Source organism: Calypte anna, chromosome 2 (assembly GCF_003957555.1).
Source record: "Calypte anna isolate BGI_N300 chromosome 2, bCalAnn1_v1.p, whole genome shotgun sequence".
Taxonomy (NCBI): Eukaryota; Metazoa; Chordata; class Aves; order Apodiformes; family Trochilidae; genus Calypte; species Calypte anna.
The window spans coordinates 63448257-63470812 of record NC_044245.1 but is presented as its reverse complement, the minus strand read 5'-3'; the positions used below and the strand labels follow the sequence as shown (position 1 = coordinate 63470812).

The 22556-nt window shown below is 39.4% G+C and overlaps 2 protein-coding genes across 12 annotated transcripts; one reads left to right on the top strand and one right to left on the bottom strand.

The window, feature by feature from the left end:
• Nucleotides 1–1439: 1439 nt before the first annotated feature.
• Nucleotides 1440–8892, bottom strand: PAK1IP1 (PAK1 interacting protein 1). 4 transcript variants are annotated; one of them, XM_030444813.1, is made up of 10 exons: nt 8807–8892; nt 7907–8069; nt 6879–6999; nt 6688–6762; nt 6006–6058; nt 5356–5501; nt 5168–5265; nt 3784–3883; nt 2602–2728; nt 1440–1979 (listed from the first exon to the last, which is right to left on the bottom strand). In XM_030444813.1, exons 1-10 carry the CDS (start codon nt 8867–8869, stop codon nt 1735–1737), a joined length of 1191 nt encoding a protein of 396 aa, XP_030300673.1. In that variant the 5' UTR covers nt 8870–8892; the 3' UTR covers nt 1440–1734. The 4 variants fall into 4 exon arrangements, with proteins under 4 accessions (XP_030300673.1, XP_030300674.1, XP_030300675.1 ...); XM_030444814.1 differs by having other exon boundaries at nt 1440–1976; XM_030444815.1 differs by lacking the exon at nt 8807–8892 and adding an exon at nt 8711–8784.
• LOC103531486 (tRNA selenocysteine 1-associated protein 1-like) lies at nt 8499–22040 on the top strand. 8 transcript variants are annotated; one of them, XM_030444817.1, is made up of 11 exons: nt 8499–8681; nt 10148–10325; nt 11699–11779; nt 12799–12875; nt 12974–13110; nt 13697–13828; nt 14713–14832; nt 16903–17122; nt 17680–17725; nt 18499–18667; nt 21724–22040. In XM_030444817.1, exons 4-10 carry the CDS (start codon nt 12846–12848, stop codon nt 18633–18635), a joined length of 822 nt encoding a protein of 273 aa, XP_030300677.1. In that variant the 5' UTR covers nt 8499–8681; nt 10148–10325; nt 11699–11779; nt 12799–12845; the 3' UTR covers nt 18636–18667; nt 21724–22040. The 8 variants fall into 8 exon arrangements, with proteins under 8 accessions (XP_030300677.1, XP_030300685.1, XP_030300679.1 ...); XM_030444819.1 differs by lacking the exon at nt 8499–8681 and adding an exon at nt 8893–8964; XM_030444820.1 differs by lacking the exon at nt 8499–8681 and adding an exon at nt 8979–9062.
• The last annotated feature ends 516 nt before the right edge of the window (nt 22041–22556 follow it).

Sequence of the window (22556 nt, the reverse complement as noted above, 5' to 3'; positions counted from 1 at the left end):
TTCACCTTAAATACTGTTAGGACTCGTCTTCTCTGTCTGAAGTTCAAGAATTGCTCCAAGTCTCATGAGATGCATAATTCCTTGTTACTGCACAGGAAGTTGATTTTTTACAAATGTCTAATATTTACTTGCAAGTCCAAACCTTAAAAGCAAAATTTTGTGGAATTTTTGCCTTTTAATTCTGGTAGACTGGATTTTTTTTGGTGAAAGTTTGCTTCTGTAATTGTGATGTCTGTGGCCATAAGCTAATGTATTTAAAAATTAAATCAGTAAAACCCATTTTCTTAGTGGCAGCCGTTTTGTCAAGAACAGACATAGGCACTCAAAAAGACATAATACTTCACAAGTGAAAGTACAGAGTTCCCTTATTTAAGCTTACACTTTGTAAATCCTATATTTACTACAGGAGCCTAGTTATTAGTTAAAAATCTGATTTGCTACCTTTCCTGCCATTTAGTCTAAAAACCATTTAAAGTTCTGTATTATTTTCCCATTTTTGTGTACACACACATTCAGGGTATTGTTAAAGTTAAAAGCTGTGTATGTTCCAACTCCAGTACAACTGAGATCTCTTTAATGCTGAATTAAATTGAGCTCATATTAATCAACTGTACTGGACAAGGGGTTGCAATCATTTCTCTAAATAAAAGAAACAGTTACAGAAGATAAATCTGTCCAGGTATGACTGTCTTTTTTCTGTTTTTCTCTACCTTTTCTCTTGCTCCACAAGTAAGGTGAAACAGAGAATTACTACAAAGAACCAGAATGAAACATAACTCCCAATTACTCATCGAAAACAGAAAAAATATTAATTACTCTGGTAATTACATGTATTACAGCTACTTGACCCTGTTTTCTCTAGCTCAACTTTGTTTTTTCCACTGTGTATTGGCAGTAAGACTTCTAATAAACAAAAAGCAAATTCCTGACCTCCTCAGTCAGTGGGAACAGGGTTTTAAGTGCACAAACATTGCAAACGTTAGATAATTTTTAACAATACAGCTCAGATGAAGGACTTGGAAAAACACTTTGGGGAAGAGGAAGCAAAATCTTATTGATACCAACTCTCCCACCTAAAAATATGTATCATATTCTGCACAAAAGATTTCAATCGTAAAAAGACTGGGTGCAAAGACTTTAAAATTAATTAAATGCACAAAGGATGGACACAGTAAAAAACCCAAACATTTTGATTATAAACTCAATATATAAACTCCATGTCAAGAACTAGAAAGTACCATTTTTTGTGAGTGTATGAACAGAATACATAGTACTTTAAGTAATTTTAACATGTTCCTTCTTCCAGTAGAAAAGGTTATGCATGAAAAAAGCAGGTCATATTTTGAGTCAAATGAACAGTTAACTTTTCCAACACTAAAATGGAACAGTACACATTTTTAAAATGCATTTAAGTGAGACAAAAATGTATACTGTGATACGAGCAGCTGCTTTATTTGTTTACCTAGCTTTTTTCAGAGCTAATTAAAAAGTGTATGCTATTGTTAATAAAAAAATAAAAACATTACATAATATGTATTTATTTTCACCTAATTCACTTAAGAAAAGTTGCCATCTCTTTTGCTACTTACAGTTAATTTATTAGGGTAAAAATATTCTTTACTTTTAAACAACAGGTCAGTTCCAAGGTACATATCCTGTGAGAAGTTTGTGTCTTCATAAAAACTGGAGCAACACCAGTTTTTACTTTTTATACAGGAGAGAAAGTAGCTGCCTTCATGCTGACCTGTTCAATTTCTTTTTCTTCTTTTGCAGTGGAGCTTCTAATTTTTGCTTCTCTGGAGTAATTGTTTTCTTTCTTTTTGGTGTTTTATCACTTTTATCTTCTTTTTCTTCTTTTTGTAGAGGAACTTTCAATTTTTGCTTCTCTGAAATTGTTCTTCTTTTTGGTGCTTTATCACTTTTATCATTCCAACAAACCTTTTTTTTCCTGACTATTGATGAAAAATCATTTTCACCTGCTGAAAAGAAGCAAGAAATTATTTACACTGATATTTCTGCCCAGTCTTTGTAGTCTAAAAGGGCACAGAGACTGATTTGAATATAGTTTTAAAAATGGGATTATAAATTAATTTCTTTTATATACAGTGGAATGTGTCATTTAAGCTAGTTTTGCCTGTAATACAAAAATATCTAAAGATCAAGTATGTAAATAGATTACAATACAGGAAAACAATAGCAAAATACCCCAATTGAGTCAGACTTTGGAAGCCTGCCCAACTACACTGGCCCAAGGCCTCATTTTGTTTATAGGAACATTAAGATACGCCCTTCTATCAAACTTTGTTCTTTTCTTACCAGCCTCAAAAGCTGCACAGTGGCTTCCTTGGTATGTTAGTCCAGCAAAAATAAACAAAACTTTCATGTAACAGTACTGAAAAGAGGCTTATGTCTTTTAACACATGTGCAGGCTTGAGACACTATCAGATTGGTAAGGGTATCTGCATCACTTGCTAGTGTTGTAGTGTATCCCCAGTTCTTCAAGATACCAAAACTTTCTCTAATGCATGAAGTAAAAACCTCCCACTTAGTATACTCTATTTCACAGTCACATTAACAACCAAAACCACACAGTTCTATTACCTTGAGGTGATGGTGCAGCTTTATCAGAATTTTCTTTTGTTTCTGAAGCCTGGTTAAGCCATACTGCAAGACATGTTAACCTGGCTTTGGTGTTGACTTCACACAGTAGAGATGGCACATCTTTAATCTGGAGATAATAGATAAGAAGATAATTATTCATTATTTTATTTATTTTTAAGTTTACTGAAGTATTTCAAGTGAGAAAGTGTCTTACTGCCCACCTTCCACTTAGTATCTGGTGCCTAAAAAATGTTTAGAACTAGAGACTGTATACTGCATAATGGTCCTGTTGTTACAGTCCTGTTCCTGATACCATTCCTCACAGACAGTTATACAAAGAACTATCAACAGTTTTAGAACATATCTTGATAAGCAAGATCAGTGGGATCAGGTTATAGAGGGATACTTTAGCGCTAAGTTACTAGGATAATTTTTAACTAGGTAAGACACAGACAATCCAGCAAAATTGTTAATGATTTCAGACACTTCTCCAAAATAAAAGTTATTTTTTGTATAACTAAACTGATTTTAATTAAGTGATTGCATCATAGTAGTGGGAGGAAGTTATAGTGGAATACAGTAGATCCCTAATTTCTAGGGATTAAGTTAAAAAAAAAATCTAATATGTTTTTAAAAGAGCAAACCCCAGAGCAAACAATACACATGGGAAACTTTAAAGTAAGACATGCTTCCTTGTTGAGCTGTTCCACTCAGAACTCTTTGAAAATACAGGCAATAACAGTACCTAGTACATTAATGTGTTTGAATTTTTCAAAAGGATAACTTTTTACCCCTATGTGAATAACCACTCTCCCCCCAAACCATAGAGTTTGTGTCATCAATATTACAAAAATCATCAGCAATTCTTAGAAGAGATATAACCCATTAGATATATGTCTGGTCTGGTAGGTCTGAAGCATGACTTTACATTAAGAGGAGATGAAATCTCCATAATATGATCAGATTTTATAGTTTGTTTAAAAACAAATTACAAAGATGCAAAAATACACTAGTGCATAAAAATACGTGCACAGACATACACATCGCAATTGAACATAACATGGAAGATGATGAAGACATCCAGATTACAAGTAAAATTTCCTCACTGATTTAGAATTAATCTTTATAACAGAACTATCGGTTATTTTTCCATAAATGCAACAAGCACTTTACTAGGCCAACCTTATTAAGGTCCAGGTTCCACATTTTAATGTAACCGTCACTGGATGCAGTAACAATAACATGTTGTCCTTCTCTCTCAAAACCATAAATATCTTTTATTCTGTGAAGAAAATGTAATATTTTGTTACTACATAGCATGGCAGTTCACTTCAGAACAGTACATGGATGAATAGGAAACAGTCTAAAAGTAATTTTGAACTGAAAACCCAAAAATGATGGGCAGAATCTTGGGACAGTCATCTGGTTTGAGTGCTGTAATTTATAGTAGTTAACACTTGCCTTTGCTAGGATTGTTAGGATTTGGTTGAGAACAATTTAATAATTCTAAGTACACACTATTAAGCATATCAGTGACATTTTAGCTAATGCAAAATTAGATGAATTAAAATCAGTATAGGTAGGGGTTCTATTTCAGGTCTTCCAACCAAAATAGCCCTGCTGGGTAATTCAGACTCACGACTGCCAAGGGGGCAACAGTCAAGGAGTGACCAAAATCGTGACCAGGGGTCCTACTACCAAATCTGGTTGCTGAGGACAATCAAGTTTTGTAGAGGAGCAATGGGAACCCTGTAAAACCACTTTTGTGTCCTGTCTGAGAAGTGCTACAGACCCCACTACAGTTCTGATTAAAACAAAAGCTTTAAGGAAGGAAATGGTGAAAGAAGACCTTTGTCCTGAAAGAAAGGTTAAGACAGATCCATGCCAGTATATGAAGATCTTAAATTTAAGATGTATTTAGACATCATCTAAAATGATCTCATATTTACAATCATAGAATGGTTTGGATGGGAAGGGACCTTAAAGATCACCCCTGCCGTGGGCAGGGACACCTCCCACTAGACCAAGTTGCTCAAAGTCCCATCCAATCTGACCTGCAACACTTCCATGGAGGGGCTGCCACAACTTTCCCGGGAAACCTATTCCAGTGTCTTACCACCCTCAGAGTAAAGAATTTCTTCCTAACATCTAATCTAAATCTCTTTCAGTTTAAAACTGTTCATACCCTCATTCTATCACTATACTCCCTGATAAAAAGTACCACCCATCTTTCCTGTAGGCCCCCTTTAAGTACTGGAAGGATGCTCTATAAGGTCTCCCTGGAGCCTTCTCATCTCTAGGCTAAATATTTTATACTGCTCTTAGATCATAAATTTAGAACTGTAGTATTTCTAATTCTATGTCCTGCTGTTTTTGTAACATGCATGGAAAGCAGAGTACTTGTGCTCATACTGTCCCAAAATTAGGAACTTAGTACATAATAAATTTACTTTCTATTAGAACCTAAATTTACTTTCTAAAATACGTTGAGCATTACAAGTCGTTGAACTTTACAGAGTACTCAGCATTACCATAAATACTTAAATAGTAAACAAATATAAAATACCTGTTTTCATGGGCTTTAAATTCAGACAGGCATTTCTGAGAGTCACAGCTATAGAGCCTTACCATTTCATCATCTCCAGCAATGGCAAGGATAGAATCCTGGGAATGGGAAAAAAGAAATGCAAGAGTGATTAATTTGATGTGTTTCAAATGAGTTGCTTTCCCAGCACCCTTCTTTTTTGTACTTACTGTAATGAATCTAAGTGAAGAAATTCTCTTCTCTGTTGTGATAGTGCCAATGATTGAAGCTGTGTCAAGTTTGTAGATATCCACTTTGTTTGTTATCACAGTCACATACTTCTCTCCCTTGGGGGACCATTTAATTATATGGGCATCTGTATATATTGATAAATTTGTACACACATGAACACACTGCATTCTATATTGTTTGAGAATCTAAAAGGAAGAATCTTTAGAAGCTGCTAGACACTTTTTTCTACCTAAACCTGAGAAAAATTCAGGAAATAAATCAAGTAACCTATAAAAACCAAGTAAAATTATGCTCCTAAATGTTTATCTTTGATTATCAGAAGTGTAGGAAGTAGAAAAATAAAAACCAAAAAAGCGCATTTATTTCTATATACTGACATCAAATTTCAAGGAAATAATATTACTTCAGTGTAAATATATTTTCCTTTTGGTAATTTGTTATTTTTATAAAGGACACATGGCTGCGTACGCTTGCCTGCATATGCAAAAATAGTTTGAAAGCTGCTTGCGACTGACTTTTTTGATTATTTCAGTCTACTTTTTCCTTAAAAAAGTAAACTGAATTAATCAACAAAAAAATGAAAACTATCTAATTTCACTTTGTAGTGGATTTAGACTGATAAACTCACTTTGCTTCAAGTTCTTGATGAAGGCTGATCGTCCTTCCACAAGATTCCAAGTTCTGAAAGACAATAGTTAATATGCATTCCAGTGAAAAAACAGGACAGTGAAACTGCAGTCCTGTCTGCTGACATGAGGCATCCAAAGGAAGCTCTTAAGCATCTCTTGCTTCCTTAATGCAAAAGAAAGTGATGACTTTTTACATCGCTTGCACACGGTAAAGGCTGAATTGCTGATATTTATTTTATAAACCACTATTCAGAATGCAGCGCCCAGAAGGAGGCAAATATCACTTTGTCCTGTTAAAAATATCATTTTCTATAGTTGAAACACATATGTACAGCAACATGTACAAGTGAAAAATTACTTTTCTCACACTGAGCAAAACGTGACAGCTTTCAGAAATGTAAATAAATTATGTTTCAAAATGCACATGTATTTATACATGTACAAGCAACAATAAAGAGAGCATAACAGGAGGCTGGGAACAGCAAGGACTGTTTTTAAAAGACTTTAAAATACCACTAGTACCTAGAAGTTGAAAAGACAAACCTATGGATCATTGAACCATTTGATGTTCAAATATGTTTTGTCAGTGTTGCACACCCTAGTGCCTACACAAAATTGTAACAATTTGTTAAGAATAAATGAACTGTGGTTTCCAGTATTTATTAATCAGTTCTGACTCACCTTAATGTTTTATCTGTTCCTACTGACAAAGCTAATTTTCCAGAAGGGTGAATAGAAAGAGATGTCACGTGCCCCCTGATTTAAAATAAAAAAAGCCAACACAAATATATTAGCCACATATACTATTCATAAAGAAAATAATAATGAAAACTCACATATATATATATATATATATATATATATAAGCTCACTTATGTGCCCTAATGGATTGCAGACATTCCCATCTTTTTGTGTTCCAGATACAAATCAGTCCATCCTCAGCGCCACTCAGTAGATGTGCAGTCCCATAGAACTCCAGACAAGTTATTGTGCCTACAAAATCCAAATGAGAGCTATTAACAGTGTTTTACACCCTGAACATTTTTTTCAGAGATAACATATTAATTACCAGACAAGCTCCTAGCATCAAATCATGGGAGCTAGTACTCTGCCTTGGGGCAAATCTGAATTACTTCCTAAGTATTTCTTGACAAGCCCCACCCTGGCAACTTTCGGGTTATATTCAACCCGAATGCTCTATCAGCCCCCCCTATGGCCATACACATCTGAACTCCATCTGGTCTGTTCCTTGAAACAACAATCCTTAGCCACTGTGGCACAGGTGACACAAAACTCCCTTCATTGGTACTGAATGCCCCTCTGTCAAAGCCCTGCTCTTGATGCACAGCTGAATTTACTGCATGTGCTGCTTCCCATAAGTACCACAGTTACCATATGTGAGCTGAACACAGGTACTACATTCAGTCTTAGCTCCATGTACTGCTCAGTTTTAGGAGAAAAAGGACAACCAGGGCTGAGATACAAACAACCCAAACTGAGCAGCCTGCTCCCATACAGAGACATGAGCTGTGGCTCATGCACATCTGTGACAGAAGACAGACACGTGGAAAGATGATTGTTGGGAGTAGATATAGTCTAGATAAACTGTCCTCTAAACCAAAAATGGCTAACAAGCCATTTGTAGGTCATAACTCTGAAAGAGTTAAAACAAAAAACAACTGGAAGCAGGAAGCTATATTTGTGGGCTAATTCCAGAATTGATTTGTGGATGTTCATGCTCAAAACCTTACCTTGCTTGTCAGACCATCATGGCTGCAACACCATCGCTACTGAAGACTTACTGAAAAAAAAAATTACTGTTTTCTTCTTGTAAGGGCTGGTTTTACAGCTGTAAGATTCTACCATGGAAGATTTTTAAGAAGAAGAAATACTTCCTTACCATTGTGCTGCAGCAGTGCCCCATGTTCTGTCTTCTTTTTCATATCATAGATATGGATTGTCTCATCCCTGCTCCCAGTGACCACGTATCTGTTATTCACTGCTACAGCTGACAACGAGGCAGAATGGGCATGATGTGTAAAATCAGGGACGACCGTCCAGGACTGTCAATGAAATACAAAATAAACAGGTCTTTCTAGAGCTTACTATAGTGAGCTTCAACTTCATCATCCCCTAAATTTTTTTTTTTTTAAAGGAGCAAAACCTGAAAAGGTATTTATGAAAAATGTGATGGAATTACACATAATACTACTAAATATAAATATACTAAGTGTAATGGGATGTTATTGAGTTAATGTTAGATTAGTTTGAGACATTTAAGCGTGCAAATCGCCTGTCGTAGTTAGTGCTGTGCTTAGACGAAGCTGCATGCGTAAAACATTCGCACAAAGATCAATCCCACGGACAGCAGGGGCAAACTCTCCTTTTTTCCACCATTTCAGACCGGAGACACGCCTTCCACCTTGGCCCTGTCCACCCCTCCCTCCCTCCCTCCCCAAGACGTAGCGCCATCCCTCCCCTGCCCCGCTATTCAGCTCCGCGCCGAAAGGCCGAGAAGGGGGAGCGGGGCCGAGCGCCGAGGTGTCCGTGGGCTGCTCCCACACCCCGCGCTGGGAGCGAGGGGCCGAGCCTGCAGCTGCCGGAGCTGCCCCGCCCCCGCGCTCCTTTAAAACCCCACCCGGCGCCAGGCCCCGCGGCCGCGGAGAGAGGAGGCGGTGAGTAGCGGGGCGCGCTCCCGTGATACCGTTCCCTCGGGGCGGGGGGTGGCAGCAGAGGCTTAGGGCCACGGTGTGCGTCGTTCTCCTTCCCCCCTTCCCCCTCCTCCGCCCTCATCCCGTACCTGTTCGGGCCGCGCAGCGAACCCGAAGAGAACCTGCTCGTAGCAGCCGGCCACCAGCTCCATCCGCCACGCGTGGCGCCAGCACGGGGCCCTGCCGCCCTCCGCCACCGCCCGTCCTGCGTGCTGCCTGCGCCCGTCTCGGGACGCGTCGCGCCCGGGTAGGCCGGCGGCTGGTGGTCGGCAGCGCTCCCTTGGGGAATTGCCGGCGGCCTCCGATAGCGGCCGTGGAGGGAGAAAGCCCGGAAAGGCGGCAGGGGTACGGGTTCCGCGGGTCAGGCTCTACGCGGGGCAGCCCGGGCGGGAGGTCCTGTCGGGGCGGAAGCGGGGTTGGTGCTGCTGCCGATGGCGACGCGGAGGATGAGAGGCGTTAGTGCTGGGATCGGGGCGGGGGAGGAGAGGGGCGGCGGCGGGGACGGAGGGCCCGGGTGCGGGGGCCATCAGCGGGCAAGGGAGCGCGAACCGATCTACTGCGCAACGGGATGAGGGAGTGGGGTGAAGGGAAGGAGGGAGGGACGACTCCTTTCCCTCTGGGGCCTTGGAGCCGCCGCCTCACGGGCAGCGGGGCGGGGAGGCCTGGCGGCCGTTGGGCCGAAGCGCCCGGTGAACTGGCTCCCCCCACCTCCGGGATCCGTCGGAGGAAGCCGCGGCGCCCCACTGCCTTTGTTTCTGTGTTTAGAGGGATTTTTACATTATTTTTTCCCCGCTTTTCGTTTTTTCTGCCGCGTAGCGCAGTAAACGGGAAGCGCCGCCTCGGCGCCAGTGTGGCCGCTGCAGAGGGCCGCGGCCGGGCGGGGCGCACTTCTTGCCGGGCACCGTGGCTCTTCCCGTCGTGCCCTGTGGCTTATCAAAATGCGTCACGGCACCGTGTGGCTCGGGCCTGGGCTCGGCGGGGGTCACCACGCCGGCCTGAGGCCCACTGGGAGGTTTCCCCATCCCGCAGCCCTGAGCCAGCTCTTCATGTGAGCGAAATGAATGGAGAAAGAGGGCGGCTTGTCATCGCAGCTTGAGTGAGCTGTGTTCCTATCAGCGATTTTGTTCCTAAATAGCGTCGCCCACCTTTTCACCGGTGCAAGTATCATAATCAAAACGCAGATTAAATGGGGTGGTAAAACGCATGTGTAATAAAATTAAGGATGCACTTGAATAATTCATGTTAAACCTTAAGTAGCAAGCAGTCTATAACTCTAGCAACTGCAACGGTGGTTCAAGGGTTGGACTCGATGATCTCTGAGGCCCCTTCCAACCCAGCCAATTCTATGATTCTACAGTTGAGGTAGATGTAAGAAATACGATGTTAATGCAAGCTGGTTTAATTGCTTTTTAAATATTTTTGTTTTTTAGTGAAACGATCGAGAGGCAACAGTCAAGATCAGACAGGGAAAGAGTGCAAAAACAATTCTGTGAAAAAAGTCTGGTGACTGTGAGAAACGATTGCGTCACTTGCCTTTTGCTGTGTTTTGCAATCAAACAGCTTTGTATTGCCTGCCACCTTCGGTTGAGTCCACGTGAATTAAGAGTGGTAAGTTAAAAAAAAAACAAAACATCTTATACAGCTGTGAATTCAGTAATCAGTAATTCAGTGTTTACAGCATGGGGGAGTTTGTTCTTTTTAATAAAAGTGATGCTTGAGTTAGAGGAACATCAGTGTTTGGATATTTTTTATTAATAATAACATCCTTTATCAGGAAAAAATTGGTGGTAATTCTTTATTGTGAACACAGATTTAGTAAAGGATACCTTACTGGTATATGGCTGTATATAAGGGCTTGTTTGTGCTTGACTATTTTCTTGGCTTCAGAATGATTATGGGATGGAATGTATGGTTATCCTGAGTAACACCATGCATGGATGTTATTACATGGTATATGGCTATCCTGTGTCAGGTTAGCCTAATCAGTTTTCAGAAGTAGTGCTCTGAACTGCTTCCCTGTGTGAGCAAGCCATTAATGCACTACAGACGCTGTAATTATTGTATTATGTGAACATGTATTTGACCAGCCACTCTGTAAAGCATGACATAAGTTCTTGGATGGAAATACAAATTAAAAAACCAGCAGCCAAGTATCTGCATAAAAGGAGCAATACTGGATGTGAAAAATCAGTAGTTGCTTCCAAACTGTGTGTGGAAGTAGATGCAAACTATTTTGCAAATAAAAATTTTTTTTGTGCTGCTTATATTGGGGGGGGAATGTAAAAGTGTTGAAATCAAGAAATAGACATGTTCCTTCTCAGTGAAGGGTATCCAATGGTTATGTTACGGAAGTAGAATGTAATTTACGTTGCAAACTCCCTGGTAGCAAGTGAAATATGTATGTGTATATGCATGAGGCAACTGAGAGAAAACACATCTTAAGGTGCAGAGAAAGATCACATAAACCTATACTGTGCCCCCTCTTTCTTATTTTTTTGCTCTTCAGTGCATAAAAAGTGCCACTGCTTGTTTTCAGCTGTATAAGTTGTGGTACAAATAAAGCAACTTCTACTGTGCCTGAAAGGGGGGGAAGGAGTTGTATATAACATATTGAAGTCTTTGTTGAGATTTTAAACATTATAGTACATGCATTTACTGAATTACTGCATTATATGTAGGTATTTCAGAAATAAGGGTAAGGTGTAGGCGACTTAAAAGCTCTCCAGCTTTCTAGTGCTTTGGGCAGTGGGAAAACTTTGTGGACTATTACAGTTTAAGAAAGTGAAGATGACTTCTAAGCATAACCCTGTTGGCCTATAATCCTTTTTATCTCCACTGCTTTAACAGTGGCAAGTCAGGACTTGAGAGATTTAAATTCTGGATTAACAACATTAAAAACATGAGGTGGGGTAAAGTCTTGGAAAGTAATCAATTCCAAGTTCAAGATCCTTCAATTTTTTGTTCCTCTTTCACATTTTCAGCGGAAGGATCGCAGTAGACTGAACCTGTGCAGCTGTGTTCTCCGGGAAAGGCGGAAGATAATTTGAGCCATGGCAAGCCAGGTAAGATCTGGTCAGAAATTCAGGCTTGCAATGCCTACGTGGATTCCAGAACCATACTCAGAATTCCTAGTAAATGTAAAGCTGAAATAGCTAGCTTGCTCTGAGGTGGGTGTTCTTTTAGACCTACAACTTCTTCCTGTAATCTGGCATTTCAATTGGCTGTCCTCTGGACACGTAATCATTATCAACTGAAGCAGGTTGGGCGCATAACGTTAAAGGTTTGCAGTTTGGATGACTTGAGCGCAAGTTCTTCTGAAGGACCTTGCGCATAAAAGCCTCTATATAAGATATATGTAGAGGTGTTCTAGAGGAAGAACCTTAAAGCCTGCGTAAGTAAAAAATGCTGCAAAACAACCATTCTTATTTTTGGAAATCTTCTTCAAAATCTTAAGCAAGGGAGGCAGCCTGTGTTAACACAGCTGTTGTTTCCCTGCGCTTTCGTGTAATTGCCCCACTTCCTTTTAAAACTGTGGGTTTTGGGGTTTTGCTTGCTCTTTCCTTCTTCCTTTTTTTTTTCTTTTTTCTTTTTTTTTTTTTTTAAAGAGGCACTTTTTTTTATGCCTCTTCCTGGCCTTGCGTCTGGGTTTGAGTTTTCCCTCAGCCAAGCTGGTGCCTATTCCTGGTCTGTTTCTCCTTACGTTCCATTAATCGGCCTCCTTCCATGTTGTTCCTGGCCTGGGAGAGTGATTCACAGCTGGGTAGTGAGGAGAGGCATCTCACAAGAAGAATTCCTAGGTGAGGGGAGATGAGAGACAGCTGAGACCCCTTCTAGGCAAGAGTAATGGTTTCCCTGCCACTTCGTCACTCAAGCCTGTGCTGCTGCAGGGGTTTTTGAGCCTGGAGCACCAGTGGAACACAGTCCAGTCCTGAAGCTAATTAACATTTAGGATTGGCCAACATCAAAGGGCTGTCTGCTTTTTCCCTGATTCCCAGAGGAAGCTGTCAATCCGTTAGCCAGCTTGACAAGTCAGGGGAATATGGCTGTTCATACAATCCTTTGGCTCTGTTATTTTTGCCAGGCGTTTTCCCCAGAGGCTGCTTTCCCTCATGGGAGGCGGAGGGAGAAATGGGACCCCAGGCTTCTTTCAAGGGCAAGGTGAATATGGGGAAATCACCTGTGGTGATGGGGAGTGGGAGGGAGGAATGTAAATGAGGCTAAATACTATAAAGGTGATTTTTTTTTTCTCCCAACAGGACTTAATGGCGAAAAAAAGAGAATGTCTCCAGGCCTACAGCTGGTGGAGAACACCACAGAAGAAACGGAAGAAAAAGAACAAAATAAAACCAGGAAGAATAGAGTTTGTTCCTAGTAGCACAAATATTTCAGTCAGGTAAGGACCTTTTGAAATAAGGAACTTTGACCTTTTTTTTATTAAAATTGATAGTGCCAAGTGAATGCCATCACTTATTTTTAAAATCGTGAAATGGCACATTTGATGACTGTGCACTGAGTGCTGTGAATGGAAATACACTGGCACTAGAGTCATAAAGTCTTTTTTGTAATCTGTCCCTCACATAAATACTGAGAAGTGGTAGCAAAATAGTCATAGTTCTTTGGAATCATGGCTGTAACTTGAGTTAGTAGTTTTTCTTGCTATTTTTGTGCCTCATCCTCCCTGTTCAGAGAAATAGTATCTTCTTTAAACAACTTTCTAATAGTTTTTTAATAAGATGGGTCTTTGAAATGCTGCTTTTTTTTGGTGAAAGCAGTAAAATGGACCCAGAAAAACTGAGAGCTTTATGTTGGATTGATGGGATTGCAATTCTGTACATTACTCAGCACAGTTTTGCAGTTAATACTCCATTCAGAGTTTGATCATTTGTCCAGTGGTAACTGCCTGTTTGCATGTTGGTACCTTAAGACTGCAGTCACCCACCTTTCTTGAACTTGACAGTTTTTCTCTTATCCTTTTAAAGACCGGATTATTCAATATTTGTTGGGGAGCTTACTCCAGAAGTGGATGATTTCCAGCTCTTTGACTATTTCCTAAAGAGATACCCCTCATGTATTGACTGCAAAATAGCAACAGATCTACTGGGATATTCCAGGTAATGCATGTGAAAATGTATAATGCTGTCAATGTGTTCGCTAATATAAGTAATATTTAAGAAGTTGCATTGGAACTGTTCCTGCATTTTCTTGAGTGGCAGGAAGAAAGAGTAATCTCTTAGCATTAGCTTTTTTTTAGTAGCATAGATCCTTGCATTTCCAGAATTCCTTGGTTAGTTTAAGCAGTTAATGTGATAAGCTTCAATTTACCCACATGTAAATCCGTGTGAAAGGAATGAGGTGGTGGGAGAAGAGAGCTGTGCAATGTGAATCTGTGCTGCTGTGCTTACATAAACAGTGTGTCTACTTAGTCATCTGCAGTACAGAAGACAAAATAATTCTTGTTTATATGTGGGAGAAAAGTACAAGGCCTGGCAAATCTTAGGGGTTGGGAGACTGAATGTACTAGAAAACAAAGCGTATCAGAAGCTGCACTGGCCAGGCAGGGATGAGCAAGTTTCCTCTTCAGGAAATGCTGGCTGTAATACACTAGTGCAAGAAATTTTAGAGAAAGCAAGTATGGAAAGAATGTTAGTGGTATTAGAGTGGTTAGGAGTGGGTTACTACTAACTGATAAATCAGCTGCTGTAAATGCAGAAACATGAAAGCTATTTACTTACACAGATACCAATTAAAATGTATTGTTCTTTTGGCTTTCAGCCACTTACATCCTAATTCTAGTGATCAACAAGGTTTTTGCTTCTGGCCAAAGCTTTAAATTTGTCAACAACATCTTGTGTGTATGCATGTGCCAGAGAAGTTGCTTAGGTAATAGAAGCCACAGTAGCAACTATTTTCTGGTTTTGTAGAAGATAAATTTAATTAATTAGCTTTTTACTATTAGTCATACTGGTATTTATTTACTCCTTTTTGAAAATTGTAGAGGGTATGCCTTTGTCAGATTTGGTGAGCAAGGTGATCAGATGAGGGCACTGCAAGACTGCCAGAATGCACCAGGCCTCGGGGGAAAACGAATCCGGCTGAGCATAGGAATTTCTAAAAGGTAACAAATGAGTTGTGCATTGATACAGTAATTGTAAATAATCAGAATTGTATAGTTCTGCTTTTGTAAAGTTTGTGTCCATTGCTATAATGGCTGTACACACTATGTACACACAACAAAACCTAAAATACAGAAGTATTATCTTTCAGCTCCATGGATTCATCATCCTGTTTCAGGATTGCTGGGGGAATCTCTTAGATCTAGCAAGGTTGTGTAACTTGAGCTGAGCTGCTGTTGTAACCAGCCTTAATTCTTAACAGTAGCAAAGCTGAATGCATTCATAAGTACCTTCCAGGTTTGGGCTTAAAAGACAACAGCTGGCTTTGGATGCTAGGGAGCATTTCTTCTAGAGCTTTCCCTCTAGTTTAGACAAGGTAGCATGTCACTAGTTTTACAGTAGGCTGAGGAAGGAGCTGCTAAGTACAAAAATAAATTATATAGGGGGGAGCAGAAGACAGAAGAGATGTTGCTTTGGAATGGTTTGTTTTGAGTACTGCCTGCTTTTCAAGTGATCAGGGCAGCAGGGACTTTAAAGTTAATTGACTTTGGGAGGCTTTTTAACTCTGCTGGCTCAGTTCTTTCAGTTATTTAAAGCAATTCAAGTCTCTGAACAGTTGGAGACTTGATACCAAATTTGATAAACTCCGATCCAGGATACAGGGAAACCATTCCAGTGTATTAATGAAGTTAGCTTGTGTGTTCTGTTATGTAGTGAAAAGGGTATCTTTAGTTTCTTGTTCCTTGGATAATTCTGTAGATGTTGCCTCTGCTTTAGAATGGAAATGCTCCTACCCAAGAGAGTACTATCCAAAAGTGTTCTCTCTTTTTTGAAAGTAAGAAAAGGTCACAAAGGAACAATTAATTTCTTCACTTCTGCTATCAACAGGAATCTTGGCATTATTTTCAGACTTCTCTGTCTTAAGAAGATGCGTATAGGAGAGGAGTTAGAAGCAGAAGTTTAGGACATAATCCAGTAATTTCTTTAGTAAAGTAGCAAGAGAACAGAATTTCTTTATTAGAATGTATGTGTAGCTGCATAGTAATTAAACTAATATAATGTAGGTATTAAAATACATGTTGTTAATCTACTATCTCTGACTGGTGTGAATACTAGCACCAAATTTTCCAGCCATTTGAGTAGTTTGTCACCAAGTCATTTATGTTGGAAACACCTGAGCTCCTTCAGTTTGTGTTCTTGCCAAAAACTAGATCTGACTTTCTGTAGTGAGGTGGAGATACAAATTGTACTCTGCAAATACAGGAGGTCTGCCCAACATAATCAGTGAGGAAATTTCTTCAGTGTAGAGAATTTTCTAGAATATGCAGCTGGGTTATCTGAATGTATTTTATGTAGTATGTTTCTGGTCTAGAACAGACAACACTTGTGCATTGATTATTCTCATTTGTATTAAATTGTCCCTGACAAAATAGAGGGAAAGTAGTGAAGATAATCATCAGGACCTCTACCCTTAAGAGCTAATGAATTTTGTCATTTTCCTGCTGCTTTTGCTTCATAGTGGATAATGGCAGTGCTGACTTCACCTGACATAGTTTGGCAACTATTGATGGACTAAAGTTGAGCAGATGGAGGCAGATAGGAACATCTGACGCTGCCTGCCAGTTTGCTTCGGAAGCAGATAATCTTGACTTTGCCCCTTTGTCTCTGGAAATAGTAAGATTTAGTATGAACCAAACAAAAGAGGCTAATTAAGACTGAATGCAGCTGTACTTAATAAATATCTCTGGTGTTGATAAATCTGTTTTTAACAGAGCACAAAGGTTTATCAGCAGCTTGCTTATACAGCACTAAAAATACTCAAAATGAATATAGATAAGTGTCTGGCTCAAGTTAATCCATGGAGATAATGACTCTTGGTTTTGGTGAAGGTGACACCATGTGGTTCTTTATTAACTGTCAGTCATGTTCTGTGACAGTTGCTTAGGCAACTGTTCAGAAAAGCTTCCTTTTAAACTTTGAAATGCATGAGCTGGTAATTAGTGTAACTTCAGAAGTGTGTTTAGAGTTCATTGTTCTCAAACTCTAGCTTGATATAACTTCTCCTGTTGCAGACTGAAAGCAGAATTCCAGCGGTACCAGTCCTACAATTATAATGATTATTACCAAGATTATCAGAACTACTATTCCTCCTCCTCATCTTCCTCCTCCTCACAGTGGAATTACGATCCTTATGCTGACTACAACTACAGCTCCTATGCTCACTATGATAGCATGCAAGCTGTTGGAGACTGCTCTTTAGGAGATGCTGTTATGGCTCCAGCTGTTTTTGAGGTAAAGATTCTACCACCTTTCTTTCAAAAAAAAAAAAATTAAAAAAATCACCAGTTGAACAAATTGTCTAAGAGCAGAGAAATTACAAAACTGGAATAATGCTTTCTGCTTAGTGTGTAGAATAACAGCTTCATTCAGAGGTATCTCTATAAATGCCTAAATAGTACATCTATAGAAATGGAGACTTAAACACCATCACTCATGTATGCCAACCAACAGGTCTGAGCATGCAGTTGTATAGGTTTTCTCTCTTGCTGTTTTTCTGATGTACTTTGCTTAAAGCAAATTAAAAATGGTGTTACCTTGGATCAGCCAATTTACTGATAACAACATGCAGAAGTCTCTTTCAACCTGAACTGTACTATGTTTTTCTTTAACAAAAAACAACCTCCAACAAACACACCAAAAATCCAAGTGGAATAATTCTCCTCCCCCCCAAATCTATTTTGTAGTTGTGAGAGCAATTAATAGCTTGGGATAAAAGCATTTTGGATTTGTGATGCTTTATAAAATCGGTAGTGATTAAACTTAAAAGATTTTTTTTTGTTTATTTTTAGGAAACTGCAGCAATGACTGAAATCAGCGATGACCTACTAACTGAAGGTAATTATGATTGTCACTACAACTTGACTTTAGCAATACTTGTGTCCTTTAGAAATGCAGGCCAGTGACTATTGGATGAAGAATGTCTTGGAAGTAGTAGGACCTCTATGGGTTGTAGCTGAGGTAGGATTTTAAAGCTCACAGTGTACAAGGTGTAAAGTAGAACTGGGACCTTTTCAACACTTTACAGTAGGTTGCTTGTAACTTTCAGTTCTTCCAAAACGGTCTAATACAGAATTTGTCACATCTTTGTGGTGATTCTGCTAAGCATATTCTATATTGAACTCATTAATAGGCAAAGGCTTTGTTTTGCCAAACTCTGAACCTCAAAGTTTATATTGCAGGCCCTAAAACAAGGATTTTGCTTACAATAAAAGATTTGGTACAAAACTTGATTGTTTGGCCCAACATGTTTGCAGATAGTTTCTTGCACAGAGGTGTCTTGTGTTGGTGTTCAGAAAATCTATCCTATGTAACATGCTCCTTAGTAGGAATTAATTAAATGGATTTTGGGACAAGTTTCATGGTTAATTACCATCAAATCTGTCATCAGTCTTGATATACCAGTATAGTTCTAGCATTCTAATACATGAATGCCAAAAGAAACCGGGCTTGTCACGTTTTTTAAAATTCTAGGTGAATAAGCATATTATTGAGTTAATTATTAAATCTATTAAATTAATCTGAACCATTTTATTAGGCATTTGCTGCAGGTTTTTATGTGCATGTCTTCTTAGGTTTGATGCTTGTACTTACCAAGCTTTTATTTTCAGATCCACAGCTTTACTTTGATGTTGATGAAATGAACAGACAATTTATGGAGACAAGTGAAGAACTCTATGATTCCCTCATGAATTGTCACTGGCAGCCTCTGGATACGGTCACTTCTGATATCCCCTCTGCTATTTAAGTGTCTTATATAGCATGACCGTAATGACCAAGGTGCTAAAATTACATTTCTTCTACATTACCCCCTAGATCATAAGTTTTAAAGCACAATGATAGGTTGGGTTTTTTTGCTATGCTTTTGACAGTTCTGTAATTTTTGTTTTTTTGTTCATCACTCAATTCTTGGAGCATCTTGAAATCATGTAAATATTCTAGAAATGTAAAGAGTTCAATGGGGTCTTAAGACAGACTTGCCTGTGTAAATAAAATTTTGTTTCTGCAAACCTGCCAGCAAGGGATTTTACTTATATATGTGAAGCTCATTCTCTTCTGGCTTGTGGAATTTAGCTGGAGGCAGTAGGCATACTTCACCTGTTTTGAGTATGGGCATCAGGACACTAGCAAAACCTAGTTGTCACTTATTTCTCAGTTTCCTGGGGAATTATCACATTTGCTTTGATAACATGTTTTGGGAGATGCTCCAGGATGTACAACAGGAACACTTGGGCCCAGTCTTTTTCTGCTGTCTGCTGGTGTTAACTGTACTACTTTGATCTGTTAGGTCAGTTAGAATTGCTTTATCAATACAGTATCAAACATTCAGAAGGGCAAACTTTCAGCTGCCATATCTGCAGACATTCCAAAGATTAAGGATGATCCCTGTTGATAATTTTATTTCTGCCCTTTTTATTGTCAGTCTTCTCAACTGACACTTGGCAGCACCAACTGCTGTAATAATAGTGCATGCTCAAAAACCTGAAAATAACTCTGGTTTGAAGGAGATGAAATAAGAACAAAGTACTATCCTAGTAACTATTCTTTACAAAGTGGCACCCCATCCTAAAAGTCTATTTTGTTCGGTCCCTGGGCTCAGTTGTTTTGTAGTGATGAGATTATAAAACTTCAGTAGGATGATGATTTTTCAGTATTTGGGAGATGAGGGGAAATGGCAATGAAGAAAGCTCTGCTAAGCTAGCAACTTCTGAGTGGCTTTCTCTCAAGGGTTGTCATCTTGAAGGGTATTAAGTATTTTCCAGTGATAGGGACTATTTTAAGTCTATGCATATGCAAAAGTATTTACTACTTACTGCATAATGATAAAGTAAGTTAGACTGGAAACAGAAGAATCCTCTTCCAAGAAAAAAGGTAGCAGAAATTACCATAGCTCATAGTTCTAGAAGCTACTAAAGGTAGTCAAGGCAGTGGTGCTACCATGTGTGTTTTGGGAACAAGCTAAACCACAGTTGTTCTAATGGCAGAGGGGGATAAAGTTCTCAGACTTCTTAATGACACTGTAACTAACTAAAACAGTGGTCACAACCTGCATGCTGTTAAATTTAAAACAAAATCTGAATTGCAGAGTTCCTACAGTTTAATTTCAGTTAGGAATATTTTCAAAGTTCTGCTTCTGGAATGCAGGTGCTCTAAAACCGAAAAGGCTTTTGTTTATAGAATTTTTTAGGAAGTTGTTAAGGAAGAATATTTAGGAATTCTTCCTGGATTTTCTGTAGATGTACATGTAGGAAGAGACAAAGCAAAAAAGGAGACAGCACCTATGCAGGGGGAGTGGCATCATAGTTTCAGCAACTGTTTCCCTTCTCTGCAGAGAGCTAGTTGCAAGGTAGCTAAGAACCTGGATTTCTTGGGTGAATGGTTTTCCTTGTGTGAACTGGTGAGTCTTCAGAGGGTGATAGTAGGGAATTTATTAATGAGAATATGACAAAAGTGGAATAATAGAGAAGCTGGATGGAAAAGTGATGCTTGGAAGAGGACTACAGTAGGGAGGGGAAACTCAAGGTAGCAGATGTGGGCCCCTTGAATTTGAATGGGGGGATTAAAGCTTTGAAACTGCACTGGGCTTGATCCCACTTCAGTTGTAGTCCCTAGTTGTGCTGGAGCTTGGTGGTACAAACTGGTCTCCTGAGTAAAGGATTTTTTATGTAGACAGTACCATCACCAAAAGCAGCAAGACACATTCCAGGTCTTTTGAAGCAGCTTGCATAGCATCACCTAGCACTGCACTTCAGTTACAGCAAGTAACTTGTGGCAACTTGTTGGGTTTTTTTTACTTCCTGTATCACCACAGTCTATAAAACCCCAAAGGTCAGTCATCAGCCACCCCACTTATGCAGATTTTGCCTGTTAAAAGTCCCTGCACTCTGCATGACAGACTATTTTCAGATACACCTGTGTCTTCTGTTTTGGACTGCGAAGTACCCATATGAAGACACTGTTTATGTCAGACAGTGGAAGAGGGGGTTTGGGCTGTTAATTCTCCAAACCTGAGATAAATGTTGGGGGTATTACTTTCTTCCAGTCAACATACACGAAAGGTGAGGAAGAGAATGTGTTGGCTGCAGCCATGTGACTCTTCTAAAGCAGCTCTCTGACCTCATTTTCTGCCTCCTGAGCCTTACTAGCATCTTCTCTCCCGTTAGGAGTGCATACATGGGATCAAGATGATCTGTGCACTGCGTGTTTTTTACTGCAAAGGCACACTGAATGCAGAATTTCATGTTATTTCTGTTACCCAGGAACCCCAAATACAGTAGAGTGCAGCAGAACTGCTAGAATGCACTACTCAGTTTGTTTTTTTTTTTTTTTTTTTTTTTTGGTTTTTTGTTTTTACTGAGTATGCTTCAGCTGCTGGCCTTCATGACCTAGTTTGCATGCAGACCTGATCACACAGGTGCTTACCCTCAGTTCTATGGAGAGCTGATTGCAGTAGGAGCACTCAAAAAAAAAAAAAAGATGGTTTGTTTTACCCAGGTGAAGTGTATTTGCTTGATTTTTTTTTTTTTTTTTAAGCTTGAAGGTTTTTTGTCAAGAGTATCTAGTATTGTTTCTGTAAACTCTTCATTGCACCTAACTGCAATAGATAGTGCCTTTACTCATCAACCTGCTGATTTCTTCAAGCACAGTAGTGGGTTTGTTTTTTCTCATTTCTCTGACCAGAAAGGCTTTAGTATAATGGTTTGAGGGGCAGCTAATCCTGTGGTCAGTGATCAGGGAAAAAGAAACAGGCAAAAAGGGTGTAAAGAGTACTTAAGATGGAAAAAAAAAAAAAAAGGGTTAAATGGTACTTAAGCCGTGAATGTTTCTTTTTGCAGGGATGCTCTTGGACCAACAGCTTCTTTCTAGTGCTACCTCAAAGTAACTTGAGATATAACTCACAGGGAAGATTGATCAAATGGTGATGACCCCTATCATTCTGCTGGAGAGAAATATATTTGCCTTTTGTTTTGTCTCATTTTTAGTAACATCCATTTAACTTGAGTGACTCATGTCAGTAGACATTGTTTGACTACATCAAGAAGTATTTGAGTCATGAGTGTCATTAAAGGCATGTCACCATGTGAATTGTTCTCAATAATTAAAATGGAAGTAAAACAAATAAAGCAGAAGTTGAATTTACAGAGCAAACATAGTGTAGCTGCCTTTGACACGTATGTGAAAATCGTGCTAACAGGTTGCCTTAATACATTTTGCATGCATCAAAAAGGGAATGTTTTAAACTTGTCTCTTGTCCTGTGCAAGAGTGATTTTAGCCAGTTGCCCCAGTTGAAATTGGGGTACTACCTACTGGTAAGTGTGAGTTATCAACAGGCACAGCTGATATCCTTTTGTAAATCTTGCTCTTCCTTGCTTCTCTTCCCCTCTGTTGGAATTTAGCATGATAACTGTTTCCTGGACAATGAGTTAAAAATCCAGGCTAAAACAGTTTTTTAAAAATTGATTATTATTATGTTGATTAGTTCTTTTGACAGCTTCTGCAGCTGTAACCTCAGCAGTTTACATAAGATGAGCTAGTTCTTGCAGGTCACTTCTAAAGAAATGTGTCCCACAGCCTGGAAGGGATTATCACTGGCAGCCATCCAACTAGATGTAAAATTGTATTTATGGTGGTAGGGTAGGAAAGGAAGAGATGGGAGTTCTGGAGCTG

Bases quoted from the DNA above. Each gene is read 5' to 3' on its own strand.
- PAK1IP1 (XM_030444813.1), bottom strand. From the start codon at position 8,869: ATGGAGCTGGTGGCCGGCTGCTACGAGCAGGTTCTCTTCGGGTTCGCT. The intron at 7,000-7,906 runs GTAAGGAAGTAT...TGGATTTTGTAG, and splicing joins GGCACTGCTGCAGCACAATG to GCACAATAACTTGTCTGGAG. The intron at 2,729-3,783 runs GTTGGCCTAGTA...TATTATCTCCAG, and splicing joins GGAACCTGGACCTTAATAAG to ATTAAAGATGTGCCATCTCT.
- LOC103531486 (XM_030444817.1), top strand. From the start codon at position 12,846: ATGGGACCCCAGGCTTCTTTCAAGGGCAAG. The intron at 17,123-17,679 runs GTAAAGATTCTA...GTTTATTTTTAG, and splicing joins TGGCTCCAGCTGTTTTTGAG to GAAACTGCAGCAATGACTGA. The intron at 17,726-18,498 runs GTAATTATGATT...TTTTATTTTCAG, and splicing joins CGATGACCTACTAACTGAAG to ATCCACAGCTTTACTTTGAT.